Below are 19,356 nucleotides of genomic sequence, written 5' to 3'. Positions count from 1 at the left end.
GCGAATACAAGAGTACGAATTTACTGTGGTATACAAGTCGGGCCACTTACACCAAGACACTGACTGCTTTTCCCGCCATCCCGTAGATCCTCCCGATTTGTCCGACCATACTGCTGACGACTACATTTTGTCCATCTCGGGCTTTATAAATATCGCCTCCGAACAGCGTCGTGATCCTGCCCTGCAACCAATTATAGACCAGCTGCACAACAACCCTGATTCTTCCGCCAGCATGTTTGTGCTCCATAACGAGACATTATACAGACGCAATATGCGTCCAGATTGCGCGAACCTTTTACTGGTTGTTCCGGCTCATCTGCGCTCTACTGCCCTCGCCCAACTTCACGACGCCCCTACAGCAGGACACTTGGGAATATCACGCACGTACGACCGTGTGCGACGCCGATTTTTCTTGCCAGGTCTCTACCGCTCTGTCCGTCGCTGCGTCGCCGCTTGTGAGCTATGTCAGCGCCGCAAGATACCCTCGCTTCAACCTAGCGGGCCCCTGCAACCAATCTCAGTTCCGAATGAGCCATTTTCTCGTGTCGGCCTCGATCTTCTTGGACCTTTTCCGACGTTGACTTCTGGAAACAAATGGATTGCCGTGGCGACTGATTATACTACCCGATATGCTGTAACCAGGGCCATCCCCACCAACTGCGCCTCCGACGTTGCCGGCTTTCTTTCGCATGACGTAATCTTGATTCATGGTGCTCCGCGTCAACTGCTCACAGATCGTTGCCGCTGTTTTCTTTCTAAAGTAGTTCATGATCTACTCCGCTCATGCGCTACTCGTCACCAATTCACCACGGCCTATCATTCGCAAACGAACGGTCTCACTGAGCGCCTGAATCGCACACTGACCGACATGCTATCTATGTATGTGTCCGATCACTATCGTGACTGGGACATCTCCTTACCTTTCGTCACGTTCGCCTATAACTCCTCACGCCGTAATACCGCCGGATACTCTCCCTTTTATCTATTTTTCGGCCGCGACCCTTTACTCCCCTTCGACACCTTGCTGCTTCTTGACGACTCTTCCTGTAGTTACGCTTCGGGTGCCATCGCCCGCGCTGATGCCGCCCGCCACATTGCTCGAGACCGGCTTGGCGCGTCTCAGTGCTCACAAAAGCGTCGTTATGACCTACATTACCGAGACGTCCACTACCCTCCTGGTTCCCTCGTGCTTCTTTGGCTTCCGGCCCGCCGTGTGGGGATGCGCGAGAAACGTCTGCCTCGCTACGTGGGTCCTTACCGCATCCTGCGGCAAGTCACCGATGTGACCTATGAGATCGCCCCTCTACAGCCCAGGTATCTTTCCACAAACACTCATCCAGAAATAGTGCACTTCGCCCGTCTGAAACCATACCATTCAAGTTCTCCTGTGTAGGCAGCACCGGGATGGTGCTTCTCCCGCGCGGGGAGTACTGTTACGGAGCACAGTATCGAGATGACGACGCGCTGGTGTAGTGCTGTGAAGAAGACGACGCTCAGGCTAAGCTGGGTTCGTTCTGGTGGCGAGTGCTTCTGACAGTCAACTAGCGGTAACCGCTGTGTACATTTTTCTTAACAATATATATAAAAAATAGGGCAGTGACTTACAAGTGGAAGTTACGGCAAAGCATGAAAGGCATTTTTGCATGAAGAGGGCAAGAATTTAGGTGGATGGATGAGGTTAAGGAGCTTGTAGGGGTCAAGGAGACCGAGCTAGCAGAGGATCAGATTAGTTGGAGTAGTATGAGGGAGACGTTCACCCTGAAGAGGGTTTATTCTGGCTGAGGATGATGATAATGGTTCTCTAATATTAGCAAAATTGCTCCAGCAGATAATTTTCATATTTTACTCTTGGGACCGCCTCATCGTGTGCCACATAGCTCTTACAGCCTGTGCAGTTATTCACTTTTTGTTCTTGTCAGCACGCACGACCTCCATGTGGTGGCAGAGGTTTACATGTGGTGCCGCATGTTTCCTCTGGTATTTTTGTTTATGCTTAAAATATTTCAATTGTTGATCTAATTACCTTTACCTGTACCATCTGCTCATTAATCTCCTATTCGCTAGTGAAATTACCGTGCTAAGTAACTAAAGGGATGAATTGCAAAGAACGCTTGATGACCTATACAAGAAAAACAGAAAGGTAGGCCTAAATTTTTCAGATGACTTAGGAAATGTTCGACAGCCTCAGGAAGTCCAATCAGTCGACAATAGGTAGCGGAACCCTAGAAATGGTAAGCGAATATGTGCACTTAAGAAATGCAGTAATCTCAGATCCAGACCGTGAAAGGGAAAAAACTATGAAATTAATTTAATTGTGCGGCGCTTTTGCTTATTAGTCGGCTAATATAATCACCTTACCGGTATCTCTCAAAGAAAATGTATATAATAGTTGCATTTTAACTCTGGTCACGTAAAGGCCTGGAACGAGGAGGGTAATGAAAAAAGCTCTGCTTAAGCAAAGGAAGCGCAAGAGCTTAGGAACGGAAAATGGTGAGTGCAACGGTAAGAGATAGGGAGTGTGCAGAGTGGGTCAGAAAAATAAATCAAGGTAATGACGTTCTACTGGAAATTAACACGAACAAATCGGCATGGGCAGGGCATAAATTACGAAGAGAGATAAATGATGGCCACTAAGGGTAACAAATTGCATTGCAAGGAAGGATAAGCGTAGCAGTGGGCGGCAGAACGTTACGTTGGGTGATGAGTAAACGTTTCGCAGGGGCAGGTGGATGCAGCAAAGGCGGGGTTATTTATAGCAATATGGGAGAGGCCTTCGCGGTCCAGTGCATGGAATCCCGCTGATAAAAGCGATTATGGCGATCTGCCTTCTCATGGCTCATTCTGGCCGAATACTCCTCAATGGCTTTCACAAGAGTTTCCTATGTGCAGTACAATAAACATTTTGTCTTGCGATCAGTGCGATTTATGAGGCTTCCAGTCTTTTTGAATGGGGAGTTTAATTTCTTTGTTGTACTTGCAAATTGAATTTTTTCACACCATATACAGGTAGGCACTGTCTAAAGAAAGCACTTGTCAACACATTTTTCACAGCCTCAGCATTACAACATATCTTGAAACTTGAAAGTATGAAGGAAAAAAAACTTTTTCGCAGCCTATATTACCACTTTTCCTTAAGATGGCAGAAGAGTCGCCCAACATGAGTTGAATGATCTCTCAGGCGTGTAAAGCATTCTATTAAATGGTGGTGGGTATATGTAATTATGACGTCATATATCTGATTGCTGGTGAGACAAAGTGAGAGCGGTCGGTGGAATGTACTTGGGAGTTTGAAAATAAGGCTTTGGCAAGATAACAGTATAGAAAAGCCAAGCCGGTGTATTAAGTTCTTTCTCTTTAAAATGATTAGATGCCAAAAATATTTAAGCAGGAGTCGTCGTGTGGCAGTGAGGGCATATTCTGTTTATATTGTTAAAGGTTGCGGTAGTATAATTTAATTTGCTTCCAATATTCGGGGTATATTTCATAGTATAGATATTGCAATGGAATCAGGGACTCCCAACCTTCGTTTTGTGGCTGATCTGCCATCTCTATAACTGCCTTCCCGGTACGACGGGGAAACCATTGATCAGAAATTTAAATCGGAGCGACTTCATTCTGTGTGCCCACCAGATATCTGGCCTCACCGCCGCTTGCAAATTTGTGTTTACAGATCATCGAGAGGGTTCAGTGGTATACCATTCAAGGATTATGTAGGCGGGCTACGTTTGGATGGATTTCTCTTGTAGTCGTTGAGTAGAAGAGGGTCAGAATTAGTGAAAAGATTGCATAGGTGCCTTGAGGAGGGGGGATAATAGTACATGTCACTGCATCTCTACAATCTCAATTGTACCGACGCAGCCAAATGGGCGAAAATGTGAGTATTTGCAAGAGCTGTTTTGCTTATTAGGTTTAACATCCAAGACTGACTCAAGCCAAGTTATTGCAGAATGTAGAGGCATCAGGACATTTCTTTCACATTAGGTTCTTTACCATTCACTGAAATTGCACAGTAAAAAGACGCATTGCTTTTCGCATCCTATAAAGCATTCGCCGCGGCTGGCATTCGATCCCGTGTAATGCGGCTAGGTTTTGAGCGCAGTTATCCCAACCACGGCATTGGGCTTGGTCCGAAAGCGGGGTGTACTTTATGTTACATGTCAGCCATAAAATGCCGTGCTTTCCACGTCACGATATTGTCCCGCGAAGTATCGGATTTCGAAAGGGGCCGCTTGTGATAGAGAGCAAAACAAATTAGATCAATTCTGCTTTGCGAGAACCTATATGCCCTCGCTCAGTGCTACAGATACATGGCATTTGGCGGCCCCGATCATGTAAGAGTTCGGCGTGCGCAAAAAAAAAAGACCGCTCCTTTATTGCAGGTTTCTTTTAGTAGTCTGTACAATTAGTTGATGAGTGCTCTTCCAAGATCACGTTTTAAGCACTGTAATTGGAATACATCGCAGGATACCGGACTTCGCTTACAGCGGTTGCATGGATTAGCTGCCGCATATAGTCCCGCCCAGTCAAACGTGTTGCATTGTGATTTGCGGTTATTATAGGCATTAGCTTTTGGCATATAAGAAGGTATACGAATGCAATCTGATTCCTAAATGTATCAAGGGATTGTTAGTACCCGACATGAATATACCTAAACATTAGTTGGCCTACCATGTTTGCGTGAATTCATATATTTGTTTTCCGCCGATTTTTTCTCGCTGAACTGAGATCTGGTAGGTTACAAGGTGCACAGCTATTTAGAAAGCTATGAAATTGCTGTAAATGTGAGCTGCCACTGGTCATATTTAAAAATAAGACTTGTGCGGTGCTATTGAACGCTTTCAGTAAATGGTGCGTAAGTTCAAGTGAATTTGACTCCTGAATATGTGACGAAGAAGCCAGCACGGATCTTGTGGAGGCGAAACTTTCTTTAGATATCCAGTTGGCATAAAGCTTGCGCTGCAAGCCAGCCAAGCGTTTTATTTTTGACTGATCACCAGAATGTTTTTGCACTCTTTTGACTGTATAGGGCAAGGAACATGAGAGGTCGGTTTTGAACGCAGGGGGAGAAAGTCTGTGACAAAACTAGAGTGACCACAAGCAGTTGCGAAGCACAGCTGATCTCGCAGTATCACCTGCTCAAATCATGACACTGAATATAAGTGCCAGCATGTTCTCCCGCGCTTTCAATGTGCACCAACACACCCACGCAAGCAATTTGTTCTGTGCTTCTTTCCCATGCTCATGAAAGTAAAAAGGCATATTCCAAGTACCCAGTGTGAGAGATAGCGGCGAGTGAGTGTTTTGAGATTTCAGCTGCTGGTCGAAAGCCCGTGATGTGCATCGCCGCCGCAGCCGCTTCGTTGTATTGGACATCAACCGCAAAGACACTTATCTGCCGCACGATGGTGGTGCGCCTAAATAAACTGTGCACATCGAAACATAAATAAATGTTTCATTCTTCCGTAATTTTCTTGTTTGATTTTCCCGATCTACATCATTCTCGAACGCATCATCGAACGCACACTGGAGTGTTTCAAGGCTACTGAAAACCGGTGCCCCTTTGCCTTTATCCATGCTTCCAATTTCACCATGTTGTTACTTAGGGTACTCGCAAAAAGCCATATTGGTTCGGCGTCTTGCATCGGTGCAAAACGTTATACTTTCCTTATTGATTGGGTGAATGGTCCGCTTATCAGAGTGGTCACTTTTGTCTCTTTTGTTTCAAAAAATAGCTTTTCCGTGTTGGCCCGACAACATAAAGCAGATGGAGACCACAAACACCGATATAATGTGTGGCAATAACGCAGTGTGAACGCATGTGGTGTTTAATGAGTCTTACAAGTTACTTTACAATGATTTGATTTTTATATCGACTGCATTGATCGAAGACAAATGCGTGGGCCGTAAGCAATAGCACGAATTCTGCTGTTGTTGCTATAGACTCTATTCTCTAGAGATTAACGGAACAACACCGCTTACGCTGACCACGATTATCGCACTGGCGAGAAGCGAAAACAAATATCCTCCATTTTTACAGTAACAGCAAACTAAAAAATATATTTGGACATAACGCAGATTCTGAAACGAATCCGCTGGTCTTCAAAATTTCTCCTCCAGAAATGCGGTGTCGCGCTGTGCAGTGAAAATATCGTTTTAAAGTTACATCTGCGCCGCTCCTTCCTTTAACCTGGGAGAACACATAATGCACATAGGCCCACTCTACAAGCGCAGCCGAGTTTCGCTAGCGAGCTGTCGAGACACCAAGCAGGGTAAGAAAACTAGCCATGTTTTCCCGCAACTACACATGAGCAGACTCAAGTGCACACCGGGAATGTTCTATTTGCGGTAGCTTGCAACACAATATGGCGGGTTTTTTGCCTCAGTCGCCTCTTTGACAGTCTTTTTAGTGGTGCACTGTTCGTTATGATGACTGTGTCGGCTGTTAGCTACGGCTGAATCATCGACTCGGAATTTATTCTTCTCGAGCACTCCAGTTCCCCATTGTCGTCATGAGTGAACATCTATCGAAAGGCTTTCCCTGACGACGGTAGCTGTCTTCACTTTCACTGAAGGTTGTCCCTCTTACTTGATCGCATTGTAAGCAACGGGGTATGTTGATGGTTTAAATGTCTGTGCTTTCGTTGTCCACGTAACGCTTTAGATGTGCATAGCTCCTTTTAGTAGATGACATTTGTTGTGCACAGTTTAAATGCTGGCGTTGGTTATATGATTTCGTCGGCTGGTCCAAAGTCATACACGAGCAGCGTAGGCTGTATTTTGTGGCCCTGAATGATCCTTGATGGCATCCGTAAATACTTGAAAGGGGAGGCCTACGTAGCTAAAACAGGTAGTCAGAAAGCCTTGTTTTCTTCGACAGTTTTCATAAGCTCGCTCTTTACTACTTGCGCATATTTTCGGCTAGCTAAGTTTACCGCGGTAACCGGCATTGATTACATGCTTAAAATCCCATGTGCGTTAAAAGGGGGGCGAATGTTCTGCTCAAAACCTGGTGCCATCTGTCGTGAATCGCTTCCGTTGGTACGCAACGACGACTGATGATTTCACGAGAAGCATTAACGACGATTCCGCCCAAGGTACTATGAAGAAGTTTATCGTCTGTGAGTTTCGGTGACACCTCACATACACAACACTATGCTTTTCGGCTTAATTAAAAGCATCATTTCCTATTCTGTACCAATGGTGGCCAGAAACTTGGCACATCATAAAAGGCTCATTTGGAGACAGTGTGCTCTGTTTTCGAGTAGCGCAGTGCTGACCGAGCGCCTCCATTTCAATGTTCACAAGTAGGCAGAAGTAAATTTGGCGTGCCCTAGTTTTACAGTTATTTGCCAGATGACATTGCTGAATTATTTTCATAATATTTCGCTTCAGGTTCTTCCAAATGAGGACTTTGTATCATTTAAGCAACGCATCTCTAAAGTTAGGAAGTTCCCATCAAAAGGGTTTCGAATAATTTTTACGGGTTAATTCATTGGCAAGTTGTGCAGTAGCGTTAGGATGGTAAGCATTGCTGCACAATTTAGCAGCAACCTATTGCCATGCTACGCCAGTGATCAATTAAAATACCGTATTTCCGGCGTGCGCCTGTATATTATCCCTACTGAAGGAATCTTTTCCTCCATTGCTTGAAGCTAGAGGCACAATGGCGGCAAGTAGGAGCCATTTTCCTGTAGCAAAGTACAGGTTGAAATTACATCTCAGCCGTCTCTGAATAAATTGGTGCAAACTATATGACACATCACTGATGGTGTTCCTACCAAAATCAATTAATGTTCGAAGCTTGCGTCGATCATCCCATTTCTTCCGCTGGCATTGTTATAAACGATTAAAACCATGTTTATGGTGAGTGTTTTTTATTCTCTATATAGAAAACATTGGTTCCGCTTCAGAAACAGACGGTCCGTTATGCAACGGTTTGCCACGTTGTCTCGCGCTGGTATGAAAGTGCGCCCCATAATCCACTGCACAAGGAACACACAAGACATGTGTCTACATCGTAGGATCAAACACAGTTAGCTGCCATTGTCCGCTCAAGCTGGGAAACATGCTCGATACAAGACCTCGCCATTTTGCATTTCCTTAAATGTGGAATGTTTCTTGATATTGCTCTTCAAAAGCTTTATTACATCTTCAATGTTCCAATCAACTGCCCAAAATATTGTTACTTAGCTGTATTCGCTGTTTATGATGAGGATGAAGAAGCGCAACAGACTCCGAGAAGACGACGACGCTGAGTGTTGTGAAATCGGTGCCCTCATCAACGTTAGTTGTGCGGACAGCTTTGGGACTGTAAATCTTCCACGTAACATCTCTTGGTGGAGGTTAATCTATTCGATCCCCTGTCACAAGCTGGATCTCCGCAGCGGCCGCCACATCGGAACCACCACGATGACTACCGACGCCTCTACCTCTACAGCCGCCGCCCCTGCTGTTGTAATGGCCCACCCCCGTGACCCCGGAACCTTCTGCGGGACCGACGACGTCGACGTGGACGACTGGCTAGCCCTATACGAGCGCGTGAGCAAGCACAACAGGTGGGATGCCACACTCATGCTCGCGAATGTAATATTTTACTTGGCTGGGACCGCGCGGGTGTGGTTTGAAACCCACGAAGACGAGCTAACATCTTGGGATATTTACAAACAAAAGCTGCACGACCTATTCGGAAAGCCTATTGGCCGCCACATTGCCGCCAAAAAAGCGCTCGCCTCTCGGGCCCAAACGTCTACGGAGTCATATCTCACTTACATCCAAGACGTCCTGTCTCTATGCCGCAAAGTCGACCAAGGCATGCCTGAGGAGGATAAAGTCGGCCATATAGTAAAAGGCATTGCCGACGATGCCTTCAACCTCCTGTTGTGCAGGGATTGCTCCACCGTGGACTCTGTGCTGCAGGTGTGCCGACGTTTCGAGCAGGCGAAACAGAGGCGCATATATCACCGTTTCGACCGGCTGCCGAACACGGCTGCTAGCTCCTCCTGTATCGATATCCCGACTCCTCGACCGCCTGCGAACGACAGCACTTTGACACGCATTGTCCGCCAAGAGCTTGAGGCAATGACTCCCGCGGCCTCGCTGTCGCATACACCCAACAACACCCTGGCTACCATATCACTTATTAAGGCTGTTGTTCGCCAAGAGGTTGCGAATATGGGCCTCCCTTCTACCAGCACCACCGACACCACGGATTCAGGACCTGCCCCTCCAGTAATTGCTGCCACCTCAACCAACGCCGGTTTCTCGCCCCAATATCGTTACCGCAACCCAAATGAATGGCGTACCCATGACAATCGCCCCATCTGTTTTACTTGTTCTCGCATTGGCCACATTTCCCACCACTGCCGTAGTCGCTGGTACACGCCATCTCGTCAGTACACCTACGTTGACCGCCGCGGAGACTCTGCCCCTCGCTATTCCCCACCTCGCCCCGACCAGACCCTTGCTGACCCCGGTTCCACTGTCCGTCCTGCCAACCGTTCACCATCCCCGCAAGCACGACGTTCGCGTTCTCCTCATCCTCGCCGCAGTTCGCCAACGTCCTACTCTGGCCACTTACCGGAAAACTAGCCAATGCAGCTCCCGGAGGTGACGCTGCATTTATGACCCGGACTGAAAAGCCTCTGTTGACCCCTGCCCTACAAAATAACCGTATCGACATCCTTGTGGATGGACTTCCCGTTTCTGCTCTAATTGATACAAGCGCCCAACTGTCCGTTCTAAGCTCCTCATTTCGTCGTCGCCTCAAGAAAGTCCTTACGCCAGCCGTCTCGTCCACAGTTCGCGTCGCCAATGGCAGCCCTGCTGCCGTGGTTGGCATGTGTACGGCGCGAGTTACAATTGCTGACCGTCATGCCCCAGTGTTGTTCACCGTTCTACATGAATGCCCCCACGACGTTATCCTTGGCATTGATGTCTTAACAGCCCACTCTGCCCTTATCGACTGCTCTAGTGGCCTACTTCGCTTGGACCTCCCGCTCTGCTCTGAAGACCCCTCCTGCTCACCCCGACTTCGATCAGCACAGTTTAGCCGCCTTCCTCCAGAAACTGCCGTTTACATCCCTATGTCGCCATTCCCACCCGTCCCAGATGGCGACTATCTCGCTTGTCCCATTACTGATGTCATGCTGCAGCGGCACGTCACCCTTCCTCATCTAATTGTGCACATCTCCCAGAACCGCACCACTCTCCCAGTCCTCAACTTCAGCTTTTCAACTCAAGTTCTGCCCGAGGGAATTTCATTAGCTTCGCTCTCCCCGATGACCGATTGTGCCATTTCAGCTCTGTCTACAGATCATACAACTGCCGTCCCTGCCAACACCCCCTCGTCGTCCACATCGCGCCCTGATCCGCTTGACAGCATGATATCAGCTGATCTGCAACCTGAATTCGCCGCTGATTTACACAAGCTTTTGTTTACCTACAGTGACCTTTTTGACTTCGGCACCCGCCCATTGGGTCAAACGACAGTTGTAACCCACCGCATTGACACCGGGGACGCCAGTCCTATCCACAGGCGGCCCTATCGTGTTTCGCTTGCCGAGCGACACGTCATTCGAACGGAGGTCGAAAAGATGTTAACGAACGACATAATCGAGCCTTCCAGTAGCCCCTGGGCATCCCCTGTCGTGCTGGTCAAGAAGAAGGATAACAGTTGGAGATTCTGCGTTGACTACCGTCATTTGAATAAGATAACCAAAAAAGATGTATATCCTCTTCCGCGCATCGACGACGCGCTTGATAGTTTGCACGGAGCCAGCTACTTTTCATCCATCGACCTTCGTTCCGGCTACTGGCAGATTTCTGTCGACGAGAGAGACCGTGAAAAGACAGCGTTCATCACCCCTGACGGCCTCTATCAATTTAAAGTCATGCCTTTTGGCCTATGTAACGCCCCTGCAACTTTCGAACGGATGATGGACTCATTGCTGCGCGGCTTCAAGTGGACGACTTGTCTTTGTTACTTAGACGACGTCATTGTTTTCTCGTCCACTTTTGACAGCCACCTCTCTCGCCTTTCTACCATTCTCGAGCTATTCCGCCGCGCCGGCCTTCAACTCAACTCAAAGAAATGCAGTTTCGGCCATCGGGAAATCAAAGTGCTTGGTCACTTGGTTAATGCTTCCGGTGTTCAGCCTGACCCTGACAAGATACGTGCCGTCACAGATTTTCCCACTCCGCGTTCATCCAGCGATGTCCGAAGCTTTATTGGCCTATGTTCCTATTTCCGACGATTCGTCCCGAACTTCGCAGTCCTTGCTCGTCCGCTCACCCAACTCCTCAAGAAAGACGTTTCATTCTATTGGGGGCCTGAACAAGTTGCAGCTTTCTCAAAGCTTATTGCTGCTCTTACTACTCCACCAGTCTTGGCCCACTTCAACCCTTTCGCCAATACTGAACTCCGTACCGACGCAAGTGGCCATGGAATAGGAGCTATTCTCGCTCAGCAACAACACGGCCGTACAAGGGTGATTGCGTATGCCAGCCGCCTCCTGTCAACGCCCGAACAAAATTATTCTATTACAGAGCGAGAGTGCCTGGCGCTTGTCTGGGCTATTACGAAAATCCGCCCTTATTTGTTTGGCCGCCATTTTACTGTGATAACAGACCATCATGCCTTGTGCTGGCTTTCCTCTCTCAAAGATCCTACTGGCCGTTTGGGGCGCTGGGCGCTACGATTACAAGAATACACCTTTTCCGTCGTCTACAAGTCCGGCCGGCTTCACCAAGATGCCGACTGTTTGTCACGTCATCCCGTCGACTCCCCTAGTCCTACAGACTCTGACGATGATGCATATGTCTTATCTGTCTCCGCCTTTGCCAACATTGCCAAGGAACAGCACCTAGATCCTTCTCTGCATTCCATTATCCTCCGTCTTACCTCCGACCGCCCTGACCCATCTCTCGCCTTATTTGTGCTCCACGAGAACACCCTATACCGACGTAATATGCGACCAGATGGCACAGACCTTTTGCTCGTCGTTCCACAACACCTGCGTTCCACCCTCCTTGAACAGTTCCATGATGCTCCCACGGCTGGCCACTTGGGTGTCTCTCGCACATACGACAGCCTGCGCCGACGTTTCTACTGGCCGGGGCTCTACCGCTCTGTCCAGCAGTACATTGCCGCGTGTGAACTGTGTCAGCGTCGGAAGAAGCCCACAATTTTGCCTTCAGGTCATATGCAGCCAATACCCATACCAACTGACCCATTTTCCCGTATAGGCGTTGACCTCCTTGGCCCATTTCCAGTTTCCACCTCGGGGAACAAATGGATCGCCGTCGCCACCGATTACGCTACTCGGTACGCTATTACCCGAGCCATCCCGACCAGCTGCGCCACAGACGTCGCTGACTTCCTTCTAGAAAACGTAATTCTTCATCATGGTGCTCCTCGCGAACTACTAACTGACCGTGGCCGCTGTTTCCTGTCGCGAGTGGTTGACGAAATTCTCCGTTCGTGCTCCGTCCGCCACAAATTCACCACCGCATATCACCCCCAGACCAACGGCCTCACGGAACGTCTAAACCGTACCCTCACAGACATGCTGGCCATGTATGTGTCTGACGACCATCGAGATTGGGACGTTCATCTCCCCTTTGTCACATTCGCCTACAATTCATCTGTCCATTCTACCGCTGGATACTCCCCATTTTATTTATTATTTGGCCGACACCCGTTACTACCCTTCGACACCTCTCTACCCGCGGCAGACGCCACCAGTACTTACACCAGTGATGCCGTCACCCGTGCTCATGATGCCCGCCGGTTAGCTCATGCCAGGCTCTCTGCATCCCAAGACTCTCAAAAGATCCGGTACGACAGCCGCCACCGTGATGTCCACTACACTCCTGGATCTTTCGTTTTGCTGTGGCTCCCGTGCCGTCGAGTGGGCTTGTGTGAAAAACTTTTGCCCCGTTACACTGGCCCTTACCGTGTTTTGCGCCCCGTGACCGACGTCACCTACGAAGTTGAATCTGTGGTTCCGAAGTCCACGTCCACAGCTCCAACCTCCGAAATAGTGCATGTGTCCCGTCTGAAGCCCTATCATCAACGTTCTATTTCGCTAACATAGACCGCACCGGAACTGTGCTTTTCCGCGGGGGGGTAGTGTTACTTAGCTGTATTCGCTGTTTGTGATGAGGATGAAGAAGCGCAACAGACTCCGAGAAGACGACGACGCTGAGTGTTGTGAAATCGGTGCCCTCATCAACGTTAGTTGTGTGGACAGCTTTGGGACTGTAAATCTTCCACGTAACAATATTTTACCGCCGCAGATGTTTTTCACGGAAAAATTGATTCTTGGTTCTGGAATCTTCTATTATGCACTGGCCTAGTGAAGAATTAGCTGAATTGTTTCTGCTCAAAACGCATCCCAAAGAATGTCTACCGGGTGACACCACAGGTACATGTTTCATCGTGGAATGTCACCTTCTCCTTTGAAAACTTAAGCAGCGATTTCAGTTGTCCGTGTACTCTGGTAAGGAGACGCCTCGCAAACGTATGTCGTTGAGATGCACTTCCGTTCTTACCGAATTCACAGATATATTCTCTGGGACAGTTTAAAATGTTTTTGAGGCATTTCGTGATCGACACGGTAAAAGGTTGAGGAAAATGTGCTGTTTCTTAAATTTTCTTTGACAGCCATATTTGATAAAGTCTTACATATATGCCTAAGCGGCTGAACACGAACTCAAGCGCACTCTTTATTGTTTCGTCACACCTAGGCCTTTTCGCTCTTCTTTTAGGGCCATCGTGTACTTTTCTTGGGTCAATGAAAACACAACTGTCGCCCTTTTTTGTTGAATAACAAGATTGCTGAGCTAGCCTCTGAGCTCAGTCAGTCTGGTGATTATAATCTCCCTCCCTCATTGGGTCCAGCTTCTCTCAAAACTGCTCTTTCAGGACATATGATCGAGCGGTAGCAGTGCAGGACACAGGCTGTACAAGAAAAAAGTGTTGCAGCTTTTGTGCACACCTTTTCTGAAATGCACCTCCTTACTCTTCGCATTTTTGGAGATAGAAGCCTTACGGCTCGCATGTCTATGGTGCAAGGATTTCATTTCCTCTTTGCCAAGAACAAATTATAGAAAATGCGGTAATTTAGCCCTCTCTCTCCCTGTAAGTTTTCCATATGCTTGAATTTGCTTTCAATCTAGGGATGCACACTGCTCTGCTAAGCTTTAAGGCTGGCCTTGCATAAACATTCGTGTGTATACAGTGATAGGTGATCAGCGCATAACCCGGCATTAAATTCCATGTTAAGCATCACTTATATGACCTTCGCTTTCTTGGCCCAATCTGGCTGGCTGGTCATGATGTTGGCAGCTTATATCTCAAAATCAACTGCACTTCCAAAAATACTGCCAACGTGAGATTTTGTTATGTAGCATGTGGCAAAGCTCTTTCTTGCTCCGAACGCCTAATATGTGTTTCTGAACGCTAGGCATATTCGTGTAACATGTATTCTTCCGCAGCTTGCTCATTTGTAACGCATTTTTTTCATTCCATTTAAATAATTGCCTTCGTCCTCATGATGCATTGAATGTAATTTTTTTCTCGCAGAAAAAGCTCTCTTACTGCTTCTCCTTTCTCTTTCTTGCATAGTTTATCTGCTTTCAGCAGCAGCGTTATCTGGCAGTTATCTGATATCGTGCGTGTGCAAAATGATCTGCTCTTTACTCAATGATTCGTCTAGGAGTCCAAAATTGGACTGTCTTTAAATCTCGTGTAAAATCTTTAAAAACCTCACTCCGACCTTGCATTCACCTCCAAAATGCGCAACGCTCATCTACATCGATACCTGGCACGGAGCAGGCGTCAGAAAATTTGGCTATCTTAGCGTAGTCACGTTCATTCATGTCTCACTGGAAGGAGAAATCATTGTATGCACTTATGGATTTTTTCAGTTTCATCAAGCAGCAGGGCGATGTTTGTTGACTCTGATGGTGACTGGCATTTTTCGCAGGCAGATGTAGCCCAAACCGTTGCTTGATAACCGTCCAGTCCTTGCTTACGTCTTCTTGGAACTACAGTGTCTCTGGTGGCTTGACAAGTTCCACCCTGCTTTTCTCTACCTTCGGCAACTGTCCCCTTTCAGACGAACCTTGTTTGTTTGTTTTGTGGAGTTTAACGTCCCAAACCGACTCAGGTTATGAGAGAGGCCGTAGTGGAGGACTCCGGAAATTTCGACCACCTGGGGTTCCTTAACGTGCACTGACATCGCACAGCGCACGGGCGCCTTACTTTTTGCCTCCATCGAAAAGCGGCCGCAGTGGCCGAGATTCGATCCTGCGTCCTTGGGAACGGCAGTCGAGCGCCGTAACCACTGCGCCACCCCGGCGGGGTCAGACGAATCTGTACTGGAGCGTCTTAGCTTCCAATCAGATCAGCTAGTCTACTCAACCCAATATTGCTCCCCGTTAAGTCCTTTCAACAAGATGAGATAGACCTCCTCGGCCCCTTCCCAACTTCATCAGCGGGAACAAATGGATCATCTTGGCAAACGCTTACATGACCCGTTACATCGAAGCGAAAGCCCTGCCGAATGGTATAGCAGCGGAAGGTTTTAAGCTTCTCGTCGAGCGAATTCTCCTGCGACACCGCGCTCCTGAGTGCTCATCACGGACAGAGGAATTATCGTTTTTGCTATATTGATGTTCACTGTTGTCATTCCCACCCTACCAGGGCTCCTACCTTCGGGCTAGCAGTATTGCAATTAAATAAATCAATAAATAAATAGGGATAAAAAAGGGGAACACAAGTGTTTATAAATCAATAGAATAACTCTAATAATATTTTAATATATCGCTCGTAGAGCGGCAACAATTGCCATAAGAATACGGGATTCGCCCCAATTTACGCACAGACGCGAGCGCACCATAAGGACCAAAAGATACCAAGATACCAAAATGTTAAATGGTATCAGAAGCCTCTAACACCGATATTCCGTGTTAGAGGCTTCTGATACCATGTAACATCTTGGTATCTTGGTATCTTTCGGTCCTTATGATGCGCTCCCGTTTGTGCGTAAATTGGGGCAAATCCCGTATTCTTATGGCAATTGTTGCCGCTCTACGAGCGATATATTAAAATATCAGTAGAGTTATTTTATTGATTTATAAACACTTGTGTTCCCCTTTTTTTATCCATATTTATTTTGGATTTATATATTTGCAATACTGCTAGCCCCAAGATAGGAGCCGTGGTAGGCTGGGAATGACAACAGTGAACATCAATATAGCAAAAACGATAATAAAATAAGGTGGTCGAAAAGGGTAAAATACATCGAACAGTAGACACATGAATGGAATTACAAGACCAAAAAATATGTCTCTAAACGACAGTGACCAAACTTCAGACACTAAGCTCAATATATGCCTGAAATTTCTGCATGTCTTGCACCTCAACCTACGCACCATCAAGGTCGTTTCACTATACAACCCTACGAAGAAAGAATGAATATTTAAAACATTATCTTCTGTTTGAAAAGAAAGCAAAGTGAAATGATTCCTGAGTATCGTAGTATAACCAGAAGAAAATTTTACATATTCATTAGTATTGGAAAATAATATCCATTTCAAAACTTTAAACAGGAAATGCAAGTGTGCCATTTTATTTCTGATTGATAATGCAACCAAACCAGCTCTATATCTGAATTCCGTAACCGATGTTTTGCCATATTGATTGAAAATATACCTGACTGCTTTATTTTGTACTCTTTCCGCATTATTAATATTAAGTAAAGTAAACGGATCCGATATTATATTGCCGTATTCAAGAAGAGGCAAGAGGAGAGATTTGCACGCTAGCAGCTTAACATTCTATGACGAGTTACGGGGACATTGCTTCAAGTAATGCATGTTTGTCATCGATTTATTAACAATTCGTATAATATGATGGCCCCAAAGCGATTCGTGACTTGTGTGGAGACCTATGTATTTATACACGAAACATCGGAATTGTTGGTTACCATAAACTGAATAGTCAAAATTCAGTGGACACTTCTTATTTGTCACAGCTAAAACAACAGTTTTTGCATAATTTACACACATCTGTCAGATATCACACCACTTCAGAAGCCGATTGAGGTCAACTTAACATAATTTTCATGCGAATTAGTAACAGAATACAATACATAGCCTTCAGCATATAACTGGCAGTTATCACTAAAACCATGAACAATGTCAACATTATAAATCCGAAAAGGTACAGGACGCAATACTGATCCTTGGGGTACCTAGGTTTCAACTGGCAGAACTTTTAACTTCCTTGGCTGTATCCTAGCCCAGGTGCATATCACGTAAATTTAAGAGTACTGAAAATGCATTACATTAAATGAGAAGACACGTTTCCCTAATTATCTGCACTGTAAGATTTAAGAGCTGCGGATAGGTTTTCATAACTAGATCCATTGCCAGTGTGCCCTTATTGTCACATGTTACTAGATGTAATAGATGTAAAAACCCAAGAGGACATCAAAATGTAGATTTACCAACAGGAAATAAACCATTTCAAGATATAATTTGAAACGAATAAGTTGATAGAACACAAGAAACAAAAGTAAAAAGGAAAAAGGACAAATTTAGATAATTTGAGCATGATGCTGGCAGAAGAAACAAGTTAAAAGCGAATGGTGTGCTGTGTGGAACCGAAAAAGCTGCTAACATATTTCCTTCAATCTACGCATTGATGAGTGAGGCAGGTTCTCTAATATGACCCTGCCACCACGTTTGTTGGCAAAAATATTTTCTTAAATAAAAAAAGATAACCGAAACACTTATATCTTACCTGCATCATAAACTAATGTTTTATCCATTTGTCCTTTGTCTAATAGTCTTCTGAGTTGAAACTTCGATCTGAAATCATGAAAGGATTACGAATATCCAAAGATGGGTGTACTCAGAATTAAAGTGCACATACCTTTTTTCATTTGAGTACCACAAGCGTTCAAAATAAAGATAACTCCGGGTTGTGTTGGTGGTCACATCCACAAGGCAAGAAATGTTGGTTCTCGAGTCGACCATTGTATCATATGTCCATATCGGTTCTGTTGTGTTGTAAAACTGCGATATCAATAGAACAATGCATTGAAACACATTTGTCGGAACACAGAACTAATTTGGATCTTGCATAGGCACTTCTTGACTTGAAGCCGTACTTAGCTTTCTCCACGATTACTGAGTGAACAAATGTGTTACGCAAACACAAAACTCCACCCATGTCATATATCTAACCGTTGAATGAAGTGCGGGAAAACATTTCATCAAAATGGAAGTTTATGGTTTATGGCTACCAGGCAATGATGACAACAGAAGATACACTTGAATATTTCAGTTGCTGGGATGCGATCACAAATATATTTATTTATCATTTAAATATTCTTTGAAATAAAGCGTACCTCCTGCTTGTAAAATGACTTGTTTGCAATAATAAGTTTTGTTTAATAAATATATGCGCAAAAATATATTCGTGGCATGCATGAAAATCTAACACATTGACATCCCTGTTTATGTAATTACGTCGCCGCTACGAACAACTGGAGCATTAATGACAGCGCAACAGCACCCCCGCGGTTACACGCAAGCAGATAAATTATGCTTTCATATTTTGGATCCTAAGCCCTATTACTTACGCTAAATGCACCTTCACAATGAAATTTCACTTTACTCTATCGTCTCCATGTTCTTGAGAGCATTGAAGTGACGCGTTTAAGAGGAACAACGACTTAAACTTCCGTAAACGACTTCCATAATTGCTGCTAAGAGCCAATATTCACTTCCGCAACACATTGTTCTTAACGAGAAGGTAATTATGAATAATACCGCGATTATTTTTGTTATCTGTTAGTTCATGCTGAGGTGTGCCTAGATGGGGCGTTCTTGCTTTTTAGCGCAAGTAGCGCCGAGATTGCTGCAACGCGCGACTGATGTCGTCCTGTGGAATACTGCGCTACTTGATATACAAAGACAAATGGAAGACGACACACGAATGAAGTGTTGATGTCGTCGTGTTATAAATTATTCTCGCTGCCTTCGGAAACTTTATTCGTCCTTTCGCTGCAGCTTTATTTCACCGCTACTGAGAAGAACAAGCATTTGTAGTACCACCACAACCAAGCACGCTTCAAGTAATTATCACGCTCAGTTAGCTCAGTTCTTTTTGACCGCATATCACGAGTTTAAAATCTTATTCCTGGTATACGCGAGCTTGAGCTTGATCTGATGGAAGTCTTCTGGCCTCATGTCTTTCTTTCGCACCATGCGCTATGAGCAACTGGCGCACCCAGAGCCGTGCGTGTTGTGTTGAGGATGAGAAGGCCACTTATGAAGCCCTCT

At 45.9% G+C, this 19,356-nt stretch overlaps 1 protein-coding gene across 2 annotated transcripts in view; it reads right to left on the bottom strand.

Moving 5' to 3' along the window:
- The window catches only part of LOC146176926 (uncharacterized), a 40,787-nt gene that overhangs the window by 16,098 nt on the left and 5,333 nt on the right, over positions 1–19,356 (bottom strand). For both annotated transcript variants that reach the window (XM_084583040.1, XM_084583039.1), the window contains exons 2-3: positions 17,942–18,084; positions 17,810–17,877 (exon numbers count right to left, since the gene is read on the bottom strand). In XM_084583040.1, the coding sequence (XP_084439166.1) occupies positions 17,810–17,877; positions 17,942–18,084 (211 nt within the window). The remainder of the gene's footprint in view (positions 1–17,809; positions 17,878–17,941; positions 18,085–19,356) is intronic.

This window comes from Amblyomma maculatum, chromosome 10 (genome assembly GCF_055883805.1).
Source record: "Amblyomma maculatum isolate TAMU_Amacu chromosome 10, ASM5588380v1, whole genome shotgun sequence".
Lineage (NCBI taxonomy): Eukaryota > Metazoa > Arthropoda > Arachnida > Ixodida > Ixodidae > Amblyomma > Amblyomma maculatum.
This window is presented reverse-complemented; position numbering and strand designations above follow the sequence as displayed.